Source organism: Canis aureus, chromosome X (genome assembly GCF_053574225.1).
Source record: "Canis aureus isolate CA01 chromosome X, VMU_Caureus_v.1.0, whole genome shotgun sequence".
Classification (NCBI taxonomy): domain Eukaryota; kingdom Metazoa; phylum Chordata; class Mammalia; order Carnivora; family Canidae; genus Canis; species Canis aureus.
In genome coordinates this window covers 4234479-4252837 of record NC_135649.1, presented here as the reverse complement: position 1 = coordinate 4252837, position 18359 = coordinate 4234479, and the positions used below count along the sequence as shown (strand labels likewise).

Here is an 18359-nt window from a genome sequence, read left to right as displayed (position 1 = left end):
ATTCCAGAATACCCTCCTACCTGGTCAGCTATCTCTATTACCTGCTTCAAGTGCTGCTCAAATCTTAATTCTTAGTGAGTTCTCTCTTAACCAGCCAATTGAAAACTGCAATCCGCCATCCCCCAGCCCTTCCCCTCACCCCACCTTCTGCTTTATTTTTCTCCCTAGGCTTGTCATCTGACACGCTAAGAGGAGCCTTTTGGTTTCCATTTGGTTCACATTTCAGCCTCCAAAATCAAGATGACTCTCATTTACAGTGCAGGCCAGGCCAGCACCAATCCAAAGTGTCAACATCAAAACTTGCAGCGGGAGTGTCAGCATTCGAGAAGAAATCCCGGAGACGATAGGGAATCTCTTCTTGAACTTCTAGGAACCAACGGCCACGGACACAGGGTGGAGGGTGGCGCCGAGGTGGTAAATCGAATGTGATCAGCTACATTCCCTAAGCGGGAGTGTGAAGTGGGCAAGCCTCCGGGAATTCCAAACCCTGATTTAGGACCTGCAGGCTTAAAGAAAATTCTTTAAAGAAAGGCGTCCTCCCCAACACTCCTGGTGGCACAGAGGATGCTGCTGCCATCTACAAAGCTTGGTCAAAAAATGATTCGGGAGGACTGGCCTCATTTACTTCCACCAATTTACTTTGCTTTGTGGTTTCCTTTTTAGGCAAGCACCAGTGAGATCTAGGATAAAAATCAATGTCCGAAAAAAAAAAATCAATGTCCGAGGAAGTCTAAAAGAGCTCTTTCAATAAGGACAAAATAAAAATTATATGTGATAGGGAAGTGTTGTATCATGGCTTAATTGGAAGCATGGCTTAATTGCGAGGTCATGCAATTGATGCCATCTTAGAGTTGATGAAACGTGATTTACATCAGGCTTAGTTATTAATGTGTCGTCTGTCTTCCCTCGCTGCACCGTCCAGGCCGACCAGGCCTTCGGTTGACTCGGTTTGCTGCTGGGACCCCCGGCCTCTAGAACATACCCGTGCAGAGTGAGTGCTCAATGAGTATTTGTGATGCACTTTGAACAGACAGGATCCCAGGCAGAGTGAACAACAAGTGCAAACATCCCGAGGTGGGGAACGTGTGTGTGGTGCTCCCGGAGTAGCAAGGGGGGGCACTGTGGCTGGAGCGGGCTGATAGAAGAAGCTCTGTGCCTCTGCCCAGCACAGTTGTCATCAGATCTCTCACAGCTTTCACCTGTATCCTCTCTCCCTTAAGTGCTCCCAGAGACCAGAGGCTGGTGGCTGGTACCTCTCTGCTGCTTGGTGAACATTCCTGTCAGGGGGTAGCTCCAGGAGGCTCAGTTCTCTTCTGAAAACTGGCATGGTTCCGGCTCCCCACCCCCCAAACATTAGGGCCAAGGAGAAGGGATGTATTTGGACTTCAGTGAGGAGCCCTCAAGCATGGTTGATGGTGTAATAATGGGATCTGGAGAGGCCTGGCACAGGAAAGGAATGCACCTGGTGGGTGGGGGGCATGGGGTCAGGGTGGTGGCTACAGTGTCCACTGTGTCCAGGAGGTGGCAGTAGGAAAAATGAAATGCACCGGGGCTGAGGTTGCTTGTCTGCTTAAGCATCTTTTCCCAGAGTAGGGGAGTAGGGTGTGCGTGTGTGTACATTGGGACAGAAGGGATGTGGGGCTGTGATGGGCCACCTCATGGCTGCTCAGACCCGTCTTTGGATTCACAGTTCTGTACAGCAAAATCTTTGAGAAATTCCGGTCTAGAGGCAGATGGCCAAAGAGACGATGACTGCCCAGGGAAAAGGAGAGGATCCCACTGCCAGGGCAGAGGTGCCAGGGACCTTTAAGCCACTGAGGGAACTTTTTCTTCCTCTTTAGGGAAAGATTAGCCTCCAATCTTGGGCGTTTCCTCAGCTGTCCTCAAACTCCTGGGATCCTGAAACCTCAGACCCTGTGTCCCCAAGGAACATGCTGAGCCGCAAGAAGGGGGATGCTGAAAGGCCGTCCGACACCAGCCAGGAAGGCAGAAGCTGCTCAGACATAGTCAGAGCCAGAGCAGGAGCTGGGAGGGGAGTAAGAGAGGAGGCATTGGGGCTCGAGGGTAGACCTAGGAACAGATGGAGTCGGGGTCTGGGTAGGGATGAAGTGGGGAGAGAATCTGTTAGGAGAGACGGGCAGGGCTGGGGGAGCTTTATGGAGGAAGGAAGCCTCTGGGCAACATGAAGCTTAGGGAGCAGATGAAGTTTGATGATACAGCTCAGTTGAGGGCTGAGGAACACTTGAGGATCAGGAACGTCACTGGGGGCTGATCCGGAGGCCATGCCCAAGGAGGAGGGGAGGGGAGGGTTGGCGTAGGGAGACTGCAAGGGCATGGATGAAGCTACACATTGTCACCATGAGCTGGCCTAGGCTGAGCAGCCCACAGACTGGGAGGCTCCAGGCATGGGTCAGAATAAGGATGACCTGGTCCCCCCAGCCCCCTTCGCAGCTTTGGTTTCCTCCATTGTACCTCTACCAACTGCCTTCCTAGGTATCCTCTGTGTTTTCTAGCTTATTGTCTCTCTTCACCAACCAGAAGGGAAGCAGGGTAGACATTGGTCTGTTTGATTCACCTTTATGTCATGAGCACCAGGCATAGCGCCCGACATATAGTAGGTGCTCAATTAAATGTTCAGGAGCAAGGCTCAGGGGAGATATGGGGGATGGGGACAGAGGGTGTGGCGCTTGCTAGGGTGCCGGCTCAGTGGTGGGGTGGCCTGCCACCGGGACCCTTCAACCAACAATCCTACCATTTTTTTTCCACTGCCCTACACCAAATTCCGACTCTATCCTTACTTCCCTCCTTACCCATTAATCCATGACCAGTCATCATCACTGCTTCCTAGAACCATGCAAAGCTCCTGTGTCCCTCTGCCATTTCTTTGTACTCATGTAGGGAGACTCAACCGTGATATAACCCAACCTTCCACCGACTTGGGGTCTGCACCCCTGAGATTGAATGTGCCTGGCGAAAACCTTGGAGGCATGTAAGTATTTTCACTTTAAATTGACGGCCACTCAACCTCAAGTGGGCCCTTGATACAGCCTAGCGGTCCTGCTGCATTTCCACAGAGCGTCCAGCCTTCGCATCTCCCAGAAACTCTTCCTTTTCTCCTGAAAGCACTGATACTTCTCTCCCACCCTCACTCCCAGCTAGTGGCCTGGCTTCTTGTTTCGCTGAGAAAAGACAAAGCACCAGAAGACAAGTGCTCCAAGCTCCGCCGTGACCTCTCCTATCTCCCTGCACCTGTGCATCTGTCTCCTGCATCGTCAACTTTTTCCTTCCTAACTGGCTTATTGGCGCACAAACATGTTGTTCCTGTGCTGTAATTTCTCCCACATTAAAACAATACTTTTATCTTGTTCCCTCGTGTTCCTACTAACCACCACTTTCCAATTTCTCTTTTCTGACTCTTGACGGGAAGCACTCTGATCCACCTGTAGGCCCCCGCGTCTCCGTGGAAACTGCTCAGGAAGGCTACCAGTGAGCCCTCCATTGCTAAACAGCTAAACACAGTGGTCACTTCTTTGTCCTCTTAGTCATCCAGTTGGTAGGATTTGAAGAAGTGGCCAATCCCTCCTTCTTGATCCTCTTTCCTTGCACCTCGCTGCTCATTCTGTCCTGGACTTGTGTCTTTCTGCTGTAGCTCAATACGAATCTGTCATCAGAAACTACCCAGAATCTGCCTACTTCTCACTGCCTTTGCCACATCACCAGGTGTAAACCACCAGTGTCTCTCACCTGGATTATTTCAAGAACCCCAAAATAGTATCCCTGCTTCCAGTCTTTTCTCTGTTTAATATGTTCTCGGGGGCAGCCCAATTGATCGCTTGGATGAGAATAGATGTCAGATCACAGTACCCCTCAATGTCTCTCCACATCACTTTCATAGCCAAAGTCCTCGCGATGGGCTGCAAGGCCTCGCATGATCTCTCACCACCCTCTCTTGTGGCCTCTCTGGCCTCATCCCCACCGTCCTCCTCTCTCAGTCCCTCCACTGCAACACACCAGCCTGCTGGGTGCCCCCAGGGTGTGTTAGGCGTGCACCTGATTCCAGGGCTCTGGCATGTGTGGATCCCACAGCGTGGAACAGTATGGCCCCTTAAATCCTTTGGATCTTGGCTCAAATGCCATCTCCTCAGTGCAGTCTTCCCTGACTACTGTATCTAAAGACCCCACACTCAAAGTCGCTTCTCTGTTTCATTCTTCTCCACAGCACTAGTCATCACCCAACATCCTGTATCTTTGACTTCTTTGTCTTTTTTGTCTGAACTTCATGAGGGTAGGAGATTTTGTTTGTTTTATTGGCTTCTGTAATCCCAGGTCCTAGAATACTACCCCGCACACAATAGCACTGAGTAAATACTTGGTGTCTTAGTTTGCTCAGCCTGCCCTGACAAAGTACCACAGCCCGGCTTAAGCAACAGAAATCTATTTTCTCACGATTCTGGAGGCCTGAAGTGTGGGATCAAAGTGTCATCAGAATTGGTTTATTCAGAGATCTCTCTCCTTCTACCTGTGTCTTCACATGCTTTTTCCTGTGTGCCTGTGCCCTGATCTCCTCTTCTCATATGAGCAGCAGACAGATTGGAGTGGGTCCCACCTTAATAACCTCATTTTAACTTAATGACCACTGTAAAGACCCTGTTTCCAAATACAGTCACATTCTGAAGTAAAGGGATTAGAACTTCAACATGTAGATTGTGTGGGGAGGCACAGTTCAGCCCATGATACTTGATTAATTGGTTAATCCATGTGCAAAGATGAATTGAGGCTTTTATGGGGTAAAGATCAGGGTTTAGGCTCAGGGACAGGATGAGTCTTGGTGAGGCTATAAAGGGAAGGGGGGCAGTAGAGTTCATAGAAGGATTCAATTCTGGGATGGATGACAGTCGGATAGGGATTGAGGTGCCAAGAGTGAATGAGGCCAGAAGAGGGTACTTGTCTCAGCCAAAGGATGCGACACAAGGGTGGTGTTAGGGAGAGGCCATGTGACAGAAGATAATGGAATCAGTGCAGTTGAGAGGTGAGGAAAGGAGAGACTGGCCAAGGCTTGCAGAGGGGATGAGGGGAGGAATCAGAGGAGCAGTGGGGTGGTTGAGAAGCTGGAGTAGGTTTGAGGATGTTGAGAATGTCACCAGTGGGTGAGATTGCCTGCATACTTTCTGGGGCCTGGTGCAAAATGCAAATACAGGTCTCTTGTTCAAAAAGCATTAAGAACTGAGAATTTCAAGACGGAGACAGCAGAGTCTTAAACCAAGTGTAGGGTACACAGCCATAAAGCTGGTCCTGCCCAATAGGATATGGATCAGGAATGGAGATAGGTTAGAAGTTAGGATAAGGTTGGGTAAAAACAGTCTTTTCTCTTCAATGTGCTGGAGATTTTTATTGAAACATGGTCTGCCTTTTGCCATCTTTTATTATTATTAGCAACTGTACTGTACACTTTTTGGAGGTAGTTCCTCCCACAATCCTTAGTGCCCTACCTATGTGATTTTGATGTGTGCCAAGGTGTGGTTGTTGTCACCAGCACCGCTTGGTAACAAGTAAGAGAAGGGTGCATGTTGGGTGGGATGGAAATGGAGGAGAGTGAAGACCTGCAGGGAGACTGGAGCATCTCTCTAGGATTTCGATAATGAGGGTCTGGACTGCACCGTTAGTCTGTGGGAGGAGCAATTTGCTTGGAAAATAAAGTCCCTTGAGTGCACTAATCTGCTGGGTGCCCAGCCCAGGCAGGTAAGCCAAGAGGCCAAACCTTTCCCACCCTGGTGCACAGCAGGGGCTGTTCAGGCCATATCTCAAAGCAACTCCTGGTCCCTGGGAGTGCATGGGGCCCTCCTGGGGGGAATTAGGAAGTCTTCTTTGAAGAAAGCCAAAGTCTGGAGGAAGCCCAGACTCAGGATCCCCATGGGGAGGAAGCAGGGCCCAGAGCCTCTGGTGGTGTTGGGGACACCTTGGTGGTAAGTTGAAGATGGACCGTTGCTCCAGCTCCTCACTTCAACTGGGCCTCTCCTACCTCGGCTCTGCAAGCATCCAGCGGGTGCTGTGGATGAGGCCCTGTGTGGGATGTGAGGGACATATGAAGAGGTCCCTGGCCCCCGAGATAGAGGAGGCGGGTGCACGGCTCAAGTGAGCGACCAAACGGACAGAATGCAGCTGGATGGGGGCACACTCATGTGACTTTGATGTGACCCTGCCGTTTGCTCTCTTCCCTGCCTTTGAGGGAGCTATTATCATTATCGTCATCATTTTCCTTTGACAGATGAGGAAACTGAGATGCAGAGAGGTTAAGTCACTTGCTCAGGATCGCAGGTGATGCATGGTCTTGTCAGGAGTTGGAGCTCCTGCGCTGCTGCTGCTGCTGCCGAGGGGCCGCTCCTCACCATTCCCACCCTGGGCATCTGCAGAGAGTGCTAAGAACCCAGCCGTCAGCGTGGGCAGGGGCGGAGAATCCCGACCTGAGGACAGATGTCATCTGAGCTATGCGGGAAGAATGAATGTGAGTGAGCAGAGGCTGCTGGTGGGAGGAAAGGCATTCTGGGCAGGGAGGGAGCTAGTAGCTTAGGTGGGGGTTCTGGGAGGCGTGTGAAAGCCACCGACCCTGGCCTCACACGTGGAGAGTTGTGTGAAGTCGCCTGTGGACATGGTTAAGATCAGAAAGGGAAGCTGGGGGTGGGACTAGGAGACCCAGGAAGTAAGTTTCAGGAGAGGTCCAAAGCGCTTCTCCCAGCAGCCCGGCCCACACCCTCTCCCCCAGAACGGAGAGGGCCTCTAAAGCCTACACAGCCCTTTTGGGTCCCAAAGGACTCCCGTTCTTATCCCCGGGTGATCTTGATTCCCTTCTGTGCAAGCCTTCTCCCCAGGCGGGGGGATGTGGGCCTCTTGCCTTCATGAAGGAGGGCAGAGGGCTGTCCTGGGCAAAGGGGGCTCTGAGTACAGGTGCAAAGCGCCCTTGGGAGCCGGGTTGGGAGAGGAGAGAAGGGCAGGGGGGCTGCTCGGCTCTGGGAGCTGGACTGCCAGAGGCCCGAGGGGATGGAAGCCTTCCCCCTATTTTCCGATGGAGGCAGGACATTGGAATCTCTCTGCCTGGGATGGGGGTGGGGATAGTTCCGGGTGTACCTTCTCTGGATCATCCTGCCGGAAACCCCAAAATAGGAAAAGGGGTGGGAAAGGCGCCCACTTCAGTTGCCAGGAGGGCTCCAGAGGTGCAGAGAACAAACGGAACCCTGAAAACTCAGCAGGTGCCCTGGACCACCCCGGGGAAGCTTGGGCAGACCCAGACCCCGAGTCCCCGCCCCCCCGCAACGGTCCCCCCTTAGCAGTCCGCCGCGTCGCGTGCTTCTCCTGGGACCAGTGTCCTCTACCAGCGCCTGGTCCTGTCATGCCGAACCTCCGCAGCGCGGCCTCCTGTGCCCCCTCCCCGCTCCCCCCCGCGCTCCCCTTCCTCTCCCCTTTCTGCGCCTTCAGACTTTCCCAAACCCATTTCCTCCTTTATTTCGCTGCAGCCCCGCGAGGGAGGCAGGCTTCTCCCCATTTACCAGATTTGACCGGCGGGGAGCCTGCCGTCCCGGGGCGGGGGGGGGGGCGGTAAGTGAAGGAGCCAAGGTCACCCAGTCATTGGCGGAACGCAGCCTCCACCCAGCCCTTCCGCGGGCCCGCTGGAGCCCTGCGAGGTGGGCCCGGGGTGCTGGCCCGAGCCCCTTCTTTCCTCGGCCGGCTCTCGGGGGCGGGCTGGCCACAATGACAGGTGAGCCTGGGTCGGGGACAGGTGGGGGAGGGTGCGCTGCGCGGGGCCGGGCGCGTGGGCCTTGGGCGCGGCCGCCCCAGCTCGCCTTGGCGCCCGGGCTTCCGAGGGCCAGGGCCCGGGGGCACCACGGGGCCCGCGCCTTCGGCTGGGGGGTCCCCGGCGCGCCCCGGGCCCGCCGCCCAGGCCCCGCCCCCCGGCAGCACGGGCGGGGGCAGGGGCGGCGCCGGCGGAGCGGGGCGCGGGCGCGCGGTGCTGGGTGCGCGCCGCCGCCCCTCCGGCCCAGCTCGCCGGCCGCCCGCCCTCCCCCTCGGCCCGCTCTCCTCGCCCCCTGCCCTCTGGCGTCCTCGGCCCGGCGGCCCGGCGCGCGGTGCGGCGCGACGATCGCGGCCTGGCGAGCGGGGCCCGGGGGTCGTGGCGCTCGAGGGTGGCGCGCGAGGCGCGGGGCGCGAGGCCAGACTTGGCGCAGCGGGGCGTGGGGGGCGGGCAGCGGCGGAGTCCCCAGAGGACAGCAGGGCAGGGGGGTCCGAGGTAACGGGCAGGGCCCGGGCGCCCGGCTGCGAGGGGCGGGAGCTCCAGGCGCACCTCGGCCCCGGCCTCGGCCGGGCGGGCTTCGGGGGGCCCCGGGGCGGCGGGCGGGCGGCGGGCGGGGAGGGCGGGCGGGCGGAGACGGCTGGGCCGGGCCGGGGGCTTGGCCGACGGGGAGCAGGTGGGCGGGGACAGGGCCCTGCTGGCAGAGGCGCCGCAGCGAGGTGGCGGGCTGCGTGCGCAAGCAGGGCGGCCGCCTCCTGGGCCCAGAGAACGGTGAGGCCGTTGGGGTTGGGCGCCCCGGCCCCGAGGGCATGGTTCGGAGTACAGGGCCCCTGAGCTGGGCGCCGGGCACTGCTGGGCGGGGGGGTCCGGAGGCCCGGCCGGGCCAAGGCGTTGGGGGTCCCGAGCAGCCCCAGGAGAAGAGTGTGCCCGGGCCAGAGGCTGGCGCTCCTGGGCAGGGCGCAGCTGGCGGGCGACGGTGGGCAAGGACGGGCACGTTAAGGGCTGGCATGAGCGGAAGGGGACCAGGAGGGCCCAGAGTTGGAGTTGGAGCATAATTTGGGAGTTTCATGTCACTGGGTGGGTTGATGAGTCATGAGCTTTGGCGATCACAGAAGCCTTTCCTGGCGACAGCTAGTTCTGAGTGAGGGGAATGAAAAGGGCTAGGATTGGGAGAAGTGGTTTGCAGGCCACGTCTTGGGACACCTGGTGCTCTGATGGCCTCCTGTCTCCATGCGAGGGATTTGGGGAGCGACCTTTCAGACTGCTGTGATTTGGCTGCCTCAGCCCAGGCTGGGGTTAAGGAAGGTCTTTGTGGCGGCCTGTCCCTGCCTTCCTTCCTCTCCAGGCCCTCAGGATTCAGCTGTGTTCCTGGGGGGAGTGGGTTAAAAATTCCTTGGGCCTACAATCAGCCTTACAGTATCCACCAGGGGTAGGAGGGACATCATGTATATGCGTGACTGCAGCAGCATTCTCTGTCTGGAGCCCTCACGCTTCCTCACTGTTGCCATAGCAACGCCCTATTGATGGTGTATTTATAGGGGAAGAAGCAGGCGCTAAATTTTGGGGAAGGAGGGGGAGGCGGCCTCGCAGCAGCAGCAGCAGCAGCAGTAATGGTGGCTGCAGAATTGTTAATGGAGTGTGCCATTCCCTGTGAGCTGGGTTTTTTTTTGGGGGGGGGGAAGGAGGAGTTCCTGCCTTTTTTGAACCTTAAAAATAAACTAATAACTTTGGCAAGTGTCAGGAGAGCACTCATTCGTGGCTATGATAGGTGTGGGTGTGCATGCACCCAAGTCAGGTGTGTTTGGGACAAGATGTGGCTGTGTGTAAGCTGTTATGTAATTTTAACACGTAAAAATGAACAGAACCGACACGGCAGTTCTCTTCGATAAACAATGCAATGTGTGGCTTTGGATCTTCACTCGCTAGGACAGCCTTTACTCAATCTTTGCAAACTGTGACACAACAGCTCCATTTTTAATTCAGTCAAACCCTTTGCTGTTAGGCGTGCCACACCCACACCCTCACCACGTGACTGGCATTGGCCCTCAGGGAACCCCAGAGACCAGTCAGAGGCAGAATCTTGAGATAAATAGTCAGTCTTCACTCCTTCCACACCGAGGGCCAACTCTTCTTACCATGGTAGACCAATCTGGGGGACGGAGTCGCTCCCCGAGTTTTGGGTGGGATCGTCCTGGGGTTCAAAAGACAAAATCCCCCTTGACGTGGGGTTTCTTGTAGACAGGGGATAGATTTGCTGTTTTTCCTTTAGCTTTGATTTTATTTACCATTTATAGCCTACGTGTTTGCCGATCGGATTGGAAGGTATATTTGAAATACACACAAGGCCCTGCACCTGTGAATAGAAAAGCGTGTGCCACGCTGCCAAGGAGGAGCATAGGTGCTTCACCAGCTGGGCTTCACGGTCAGCGTTAACACTGAGCTTCCTGGCAGCCGAGGTGAAAAGGGTAGCACGACGGGTTGCACGTTCCCGTGTCTTGCGTCCAGGTAGTCATAAACTCCCAGCTTCTGCTTGGGGAGGGAGCAGTGGGGTGATGGCTCCCAGGTGCGGACAGCTCGGGCAGTGCGTGTGCGCGTGCGCGGGAGCACTGGCCCTGGTTTATATAGTGGCTGGAGAATTCCTGAGCAGGAGCGGGGCTTTGGGACATTGCAGGCAACCCTTGCGTTGAGTTAAGCATCTCAGTTCCAATCACGCCGGTCACTATCTTCATGCCCCACTGCAGTGGTCTTCGATGCCATGAGAGGAGAGGGAGCTAGTTGCAGGAGACCCTCGGTACCCTGTCCGGTGCAGACAGACACAGTGGGTCACCCGGGGTTGGGCCATGACTTCTGAGATGCTTGTCGCCCCGTTCAGCGCTGCCAGCACCTGCTTCTTCAACACGGGCCGCCTGTTTTCAAGGAACATACTTGTCATTAGAGGTTTCTGGGACTCGCCATTGTGAGCAAAATGAGTCCCTAAGAGTGGGTCCTGTCTCTGTCACCGTTGGCGTGCTTGACCTCACCTAATTCTCCATCCCTCGGAGGTCCTTTCTGACTTAAAAGTGCGAAGACTTGTTGAGGGAAGTGAGGAAGGAGGAAACTTGGCCTGTAGGAGGGGATCCCCCCTCTTTCTTTTAAAGGTCATCTACACTCTCAGACTCTGGTCATGGGGGGAAGAGTCAGAAGGAAGGTTAGCTTTGGGTTCTGCTGGGCCTCAGGGAGCTTGGGGGAGGACGGGAGGCTGTGAGTGGCACAGGGGGTGACATGAGCTTTGACCTTTGACCAGGCCAGTGGGGGTGGGAGTCAGATCCCAGGGCCGAGGGGGTGCCCTGTAGGCTTTGAGGTGTGACCTCACTGTAACTCTGCTTTTCTCCTCTGCCAGGCAAGTGAGACGCTGGAGCTGAGGGAGCAGCCATGGCAGGTGAGTTTGCCAGGGCCCGGGTGGAGGGGTGAGTGGCCGTGCCCAGGGACTCACAGGAAAGGTGCATGCTCACCTCTCAAGTCCTGTCCAGCCTGCCCGTCCCCAGGGTGTCCCTGAAGCCCCTGTCTCATTGGTGGGTCACAGCTTTCCCCTCTCAGCTCTGGATCCATCCTTGAGTGTGTGCCCACTTGTAGATGTGCACCTGCCCAAGCCTGTATGAGAGAAACTAATACGACAGGCCTACTTTTTGGTAATGGGCGCCTGCTTTTTGGGAAAGCCCTGCCTGCCTGGGCACTGCAAGGGGCTGGTGGATAGGATACTAGCTCAGGTTTACAGAGCATGTAGCTGAGACCATGTGGGGCAGCTCGACTAGGCCTGGGTCCCTCCCTTGGGAATAAGTAGATATGGCTAGGACTCAGTGACACTTTTGGAGGACGCGTCTGTGCCCAGTCTCCTGGGGCTTCCTTTCTCCTCATAGATCCCTGTGACCCTCTTCCCCGGGGCACTCTCAGATTTGTATGTGCCCAGTGCCCCGATCTAGCCCAGACTGGACTGGTAGTAGGTTGTCTGGGTCTGGGCAATTGGTGACGTCGCAGGTGGCCATTCAGGCGGAGGGACAGGGCACCGCCCTGGTAGAGTCCTATGGGGTGATTTGCGGTTGGTCCCATTTTCCTCTGTACTACCCGGGGCCCCACACTCATGCGTCTGCTCGGGTCCGTGGTGTTCTAAGCAGGTGCATCGTGGCATCGCAGAAGGTCAGCCAGCCCTTCGATCCCGGGTGCAGAGGCGCAGCCGTATCCGGGGTGGCGCGGCGCTTGCCGGCTTTGTCCTGCTTCCCTTCCTCCCTGTGCTTCCCTGTCCGGGCTGAGTCGGGCCTGAAGGAGCCCCAGGGCCCTCGCCCGTGCCAGGCCTCAGTACGGCTCTCTCCTCAGTGTTCCTGGAGGCCAAGAATGCCCATTCGGTCCTGAAACGGTTCCCCCGCGCCAATGAGTTCCTGGAGGAGCTGCGCCAGGGCACCATCGAGCGAGAGTGCATGGAAGAGGTCTGCAGCTACGAGGAGGTCAAGGAGGTGTTCGAGGACAAAGAGAAAACGGCATGTGCTGCCCCAGGGCGGCTTTGTGGGAGCAGGGGAGCCTGGGGCCCATCACAAGGCGTGCGGGCAAAGCCGCCCGGTCTGTGGCAGGGGCGCCAGGGCCATCGAAGGACGTGGCCTTAGAGCCCCAGCCGCCCGATTCTGGGGGCCTCGTCACTTGGGAGCACCCTCCTTTGTCCTGGCAGCTGTCGACGGTAGGCCAGCTGGGGGGCGGGGGGCGGCCACAGGCCCCGCCGAACGTGCCAGGCCTGCCAGAGGTCTCGGGGCTCCAGCTGGGCCGTGAGGTCGTGTGTGCAGGTGCAAGCGGCCCCCTTTCTCTTGTAGATGGAGTTCTGGAAGGGGTATCCGAACGCCGTCTACTCGGTCCGAGATCCAGCCCAAAGCTCAGATGCCATGTACGTGGTGGTGCCCCTTCTGGGGGTGGCGCTCCTGATCGTCATTGCCCTGTTCATCATCTGGAGGTGCCAGCTGCAGAAAGCCACCCGTCACCACCCGTCGTACGCGCAGAACCGGTATCTCGCCAGTCGTGCCGGGCACAGCCTGCCCCGGGTCATGGTGTACCGGGGCACTGTGCATAGCCAGGGGGAGTCCTCTGGGCATCGTGAGGCGGGGGGCAACCCGCAGGTGGTGCTGGGGCCCAGTCGCGGGGGCAGAGCCACGGTCCGCCTCGAGAGCACCCTCTACCTCCCTGAGCTCTCTCTCTCCAGGCTGTCCAGTGCCACCCCTCCCCCGTCCTACGAGGAGGTGACCGCGCCTCAGGAGAGCAGCAGTGAGGAGGCGAGTGTCTCTTACAGCGACCCACCCCCAAAGTATGAGGAGATAGTGGCCACCAACCCCGGCTCGGACAAGTAGTAGGACTTCTGTCCTGTCCGGAGTGAAAGCCTCTTTTCAGGGGTCTCCTATTTTCTTTTTAACTTTTTAAAGACTGTGCCACCACAAAACAGCCTTAGCCTCCTGTTGCCAAATAATTTCCTAACCGTGGATTTGTAGGAAGTCAGCTGTCAGAGACAGGTCGGGGGGGGGGGGGTAGGGAACACACATGCGTCAAAGCCCCTGGGGGAGCCACAGGCCAGAGAGCCCAGCTCTCCTAGAAGCCCCCATGCTCCCGCCTTCCTGTCCTCCCATCAGGAACTGGCTTCTCTTATGCCAAAGGTATTAGCCCATTGAGTGGATTGTGGCCCGAATGTGCGTAGGCTCAGGCCCCGGGGCCGTGTGGCGGGCTGGAGACCTGTGTGTGTCTGGGAGCCTAGGCCACAGAGGTTGAGGGAGAGAAGCTAGGCGATCAGCAGTCCCTTTTCCTCCCCCGTCTTCTGCTTTCCGTCCTTGCTTAACATTTTGAGGACGGGGACAAGGACTGAACAACAACCACAAAAAAGAGTAATAATGAGTAAATAAATGACCAACACAATAAAGCAAAACAATACAACCTGGGCCATTCATAGGGGACCGAGGGACATCAGATCTGTGATACTCCCCTGCCCCGACACCCACCTCCACACACGCTCCTGACCAGATTAAAAGGAATATCTGGAGCCAGCTGGAAGGAGGACGGGTTGTGTGAAGGATGAGGGGCACGGGGCTGGCTGCCAGATTGAGTGAGAGGCCTGTGCGAACTTTGCCATCCTGGAAGCTAGCTCTGGTTCTAGTGTGCTTGGCCTTCTGAAGACCTTGGCTTTCTAGATGTGTACCGGCTGTGCTAAAGCCACTACCCACTGGCCTGAGCCCAATCGTAGCTCTGGGAACACTAATGCTGGTGACCCTGCCTGGGGAGCCCCTGGCCTCTGAGTGCTCAGGGCTACAAGCCTGGGCCAGAGCGCTGGAGTTCTGTCCTACTGAGGCTGATAGTACCCTGGGATGACAAAACCCAAGAACTTGGCCTCCTCAGCTTTGAACTTTGAGGATACTTCCCTTTTCGTGAGCAGGTGCATTGAGTTGAACTTGAACTTCAGTTGACTGATTTCTCCTTAATAATGGTGCTCACCTGGGGAAAAGATCCCAAAGTGTCCCTTTCTAGAACTTCCTTGGCAGGGGAGGTGGGGAAGCCCGTGACCTGGGGTTGAAGACGCCTTCGGGGTTTCCTGTGTTATGGCCAGGTGCTGGTCCATTTTTAGTGACCCCTCTCTGCGGCCCAGGAGCTGTCCACTTCTGCATTTCAGGGAGGTTTTGGACAGCAGTGGGGCAGGAGTGACCTGCCCTTGAACTGACCGTGACCACGTAAAAGATTCTCGACACCGCTTCCCCCCTAGCCCTGCATGTCCGTCCTCCTGGCCTCGGAGCCAAATCACTTTTTCTCTGTGGTGCTTAAAATAATGTAGCAAATCTTTGTGGGGTCCATTAGAGTGCACAGCCAGGGTCTATTGGCAACCACAGCAATTCAAAACCCACTGACAAGACAAGCTTCTCTCCGTCCAAACAGCTCTCCAAGGCAGGCATCGGGCCTCGTCCTTTGACCGCAGCCCTGCCTCGAGGCCGCGGGTGACTTCTGGAGGCCCCTCCCATCCTGAACACTTGCCCTGGGACACACTTCAAGTTTAGGAGACTTGTATTCTTATCCCACTGAGGCCACCGACTTCGACAGCTTGACCCGGTGGCTGGGTTTTTCCATCCTCCCCCCACCTCCCGGACCCAAGGGAGGCTGACTGAGCTAATAATGCCTGTGTAGTTCCTGAAGCATCAGGGAGCTAGTGCAGTTTGCCCTTAAGAAGATGCTTCTGGAAATGTGTAGCTTACAGGAGACCCGTCTCATGGGGGCCTTCACGTGACTCTGATGTTGAGTCTCGACTTGGGGAGTCAGTGTCCTGCCGGGTGATGCTTTCTGTTCTCTCGTCTGTCCTTCCATGAGAGCTCCCTGATGCCACAGGTGCCAACCAGGTGCATCCCACCTTCCCTTCCTTCCTCTTCTCCCTCTGGACCTCTAACATGACACTCCTGCCCTTCTTCACAAAGGGATTTTTAGCCTAGAAGGGCCCTGCTCTTTCCACGACGGAGGCTGCGGTCTCTCCTATTTGGCCTGTGGTGGAGGACCCGGGGGCAGCCCGAGGCCTGTGAGCCACCTGGGAGCGGGGGAGAAGACCCTGACCCCCCCCACCCCCCGCCCCGTGTGTCTCTTCCCCACTGAGAAGAGAGCCGGGCACAGGCCCCGCTGACCAGAGCCAAAGGGAGCATGCCAAGGAAGGCCTGCTGCATTTGGCATCCGCGGAGCCCTGCCCTGCCAAGCCGGGTGGAGCTGGGAGGGAGCGGGAGGCAGGAGCCTGGCCTGCGGGAGGGCAGCACATGCTGCGTCCTTGGGCGCCAGGCCAGCGAGTGCGGGCCTGCAGGGAGAGCTCGAGAGCAGCTCCTGGGGCCCTGTGTGCTCCCGCTAAGGTGCTCCGCGAGATTCTAACAGGTGGGCTTGCCACCGTGGTCTCTGGGACGTTTTTTGCAGTCTATTGTAGAAAACAAAGTCTATAGTACACAAGGGTCATAACTCCTCACGGTGCACACTCGGCTTTTACGAATGCTCTGTATATACCTTTTCAAACTGTGTCTTTGTATGGACGTTGGTTTGATACAATGCTAAATCTGTAGTAGCTACATTTTTGTTGTATTGGGACCTGTGTGCGTGTGTGTGTGCGCGCGCACGTGCGTGCGCCTGTGCATGCGTGCCTGTACACGTGTGCACGTTGCCTTTTTCTCATATGCTTATCTGAAACAATAGCCGGTGTGTGGCTATATTTGTACCAGGAGGGTTCCGGTCTGAAGGGAGGAATGTCACCTCCTGGGGCTGGACAGCCTTTTGACGGGACCCTGAGGGAGGAAAGCTGAGATTGGCTGTCCAAGCCCCGCAGAGTCACCACCTTCTGCCCCCACTTCACGAAAAGTTTTAGGAGAAGACTAAGCAGCTCCACCCTGTGGGCCTCTGCCCTGTGGGACCCCCCCACGCCCTTCTGGCACCGTGTCCCCCACCTCTGCCCCTGTTCTGCGGGTCTCAACAGCTGAAGGAGATCTGAGCACTCCTGGGCCTTTTTCTTTTTCCATTTTCTTTTGTGGTGGAACAAATGTGTGACTCTTGCCTTTGGAAATGGTGGGGCTAGTTGTTCAGATATTTTTCATGAAGACAAAAAAAAAAAAAAGAGAAAAGGCTTTAAAACACTTTTTAAGACTTTTTAAAACGAGAATCGCAAACCTGTCCCTCCACGCTGCTCCCCATCGCCTGGGGTTCTTCAAAATGAAAGCACAAGAGAAAGAGTGAAGCGCACAGGTGCCCAGCAACACCAAGCAGGCTGACCTGGAGGCCAGGAGCCTCCTCTTCCGCTTGTGAATCCCACTGCCATTAGTGCGAATTCCTTAGGGTGCTTGGGAAAACAGGAATCTGCCCGGTGGGTTGGATGTTGCCTTTCTGGTGGCCTGAATATGAGGAATTCAGGACAGGAAAGTGTCTTTTTTTGTTAAGGAGTTTGAACCAGATGGTTCCTCTCTGGCTGCGGGTTGATCTTTTGACAACCGAATGGCATCCCTTGAGAAGAAGGAAAAAACAACACTGCCTCTAGATTGTTCTTTTGTCTGGGGAAAGGGGTGGGGAGGGGGGCTCTTTTTCACCTACGCCCTGTGTTTCTAGGAGTGTGCCTGTGTGCTGTGTCTTGCACGTGCCCTCACGTTCAAGGCTGAGATGGAGAGCTGGGCAGCAAAGCTTTCCAGCTTGACAAGTAATGAAGCTCCATTTCAGGATTGTGCCGATTCAGAAACAAGCACATCCTCCCCACCGAACTCTGCTCCTACTAATCAGTATAATTAGCTAATTTCAAAGTACTGTAATCAGACTGCCTGCAACCATGGTAAAAGCCTATTAATTTGAAGCCCACTAATTCAGAACTTATAGACAAATCACAACTTATCTTATTAAATTATCTTAATTCACGGTATCTGCGATTCTTGCTCCGTAGAAAGGTTTGACATAGTCTTCGCGATGTTAGTCGATGTTCAGGGTCCTATGTGTAAGAGGGATCTAGTTAAAATGAGCACTTTTTTTTTCAAAGAAAAGGCTCAAGATATCAGGGATCCCTTCACCGTGCCTTCAGCTTTGGGGTTCAGCAATTCTCGTGTGTGAGGCTCTTTGTGCGTAGGATGGTCTCTTGGTCTCTCTCCATTGCGGGAAGGGTGGGTGCTGTAGCTTTTCATTCTCGTAGCCTGCAATTTAAAGTAACGTAGCTGTGTATCTTGCTAAATATTCTGTGAAGCCGATGTTTTGCTATCAGACTGGCCACTCCCATCATTCGCCCCCAAATATTGAACGTAGGGAGCTTTTCCTTTCACAGGCTGTGGGCGGCGAGTCTCTCTCTAGCAAGAATTTCTCTGACAAGGATATCCAAACAGCACACCCCCTCGGGCTCATTGCCTCAACAGTTGTTCTACTGTACTGAGACATCTGACCGTTGCACAGTGCCTGCCCCTCCCCCGCCCCCAGCCTGAGCATTAACACAGATATTCAAGATTGAAACAAATCCCACAGCTGCTTTTGCCTCCCTATCTGTCTCCCCTTCCGGATGCCACTTTCCCAGGCCTGAACACACCTGCTATTTCACTCTGTGATTGTGAATTTGTGACAGTGGAAACCCTGATATGTGCAACTGAGCTTCTAGACATGATTACTGTGAAATGGATTCATTTTGGTACCACTTTAAACTGTGCTTGTATTCATGTGTTGACCCATGTCAGCTGGGAAATCTGTACATTCAGTAGTATGTCAGGATTTCACTGGAGCCTGGGAGCAACCAACCCTCTTGCTTCTGATTCTTTCTCTCTCTCTCTTTTTATAATTGTTGAGTTTAGCTGTTCGACTTTGTCTCTTTCTGTACAAGAAGATAATTAATAATAATAAAGAGCACATGGCATTCACTTGTGTCCTGTCCTCATCACTCTCGGATCCCTGCTGACTCCAGAACTTTCATTGGGGCATGGATGGTTGTGGGCCAAATGTGTGGGGTTTTTTTCCCCCCCAAAGTCAGGCTGTAGATAAGGAAACAGCCCAAACCAGTTTAGAAGCAGGAAGCAGAGATGTCCTGGTCCTAAAAGATTGTCCTTATGTGTAA

The 18359-nt window shown here is 55.4% G+C and overlaps 1 protein-coding gene across 9 annotated transcripts; it reads left to right on the top strand.

Annotated features, from left to right (window-relative positions):
• Positions 1-7158: 7158 nt before the first annotated feature.
• PRRG3 (proline rich and Gla domain 3) lies at positions 7159-18165 on the top strand. Of its 9 annotated transcripts, none has more exons than XM_077889378.1 (5): positions 7631-7750; positions 10075-10285; positions 11160-11198; positions 12131-12291; positions 12616-18165. In XM_077889378.1, exons 3-5 carry the CDS (start codon positions 11192-11194, stop codon positions 13141-13143), a joined length of 696 nt encoding a protein of 231 aa, XP_077745504.1. In that variant the 5' UTR covers positions 7631-7750; positions 10075-10285; positions 11160-11191; the 3' UTR covers positions 13144-18165. The 9 variants fall into 9 exon arrangements, with proteins under 9 accessions (XP_077745511.1, XP_077745507.1, XP_077745504.1 ...); XM_077889377.1 differs by lacking the exon at positions 7631-7750 and adding an exon at positions 8141-8278; XM_077889382.1 differs by lacking the exon at positions 7631-7750 and adding an exon at positions 8421-8551 and having other exon boundaries at positions 10075-10236.
• The last annotated feature ends 194 nt before the right edge of the window (positions 18166-18359 follow it).

Bases quoted from the DNA above. Each gene is read 5' to 3' on its own strand.
- PRRG3 (XM_077889385.1), top strand. The intron at 12,292-12,615 runs GCATGTGCTGCC...TTTCTCTTGTAG, and splicing joins TCGAGGACAAAGAGAAAACG to ATGGAGTTCTGGAAGGGGTA.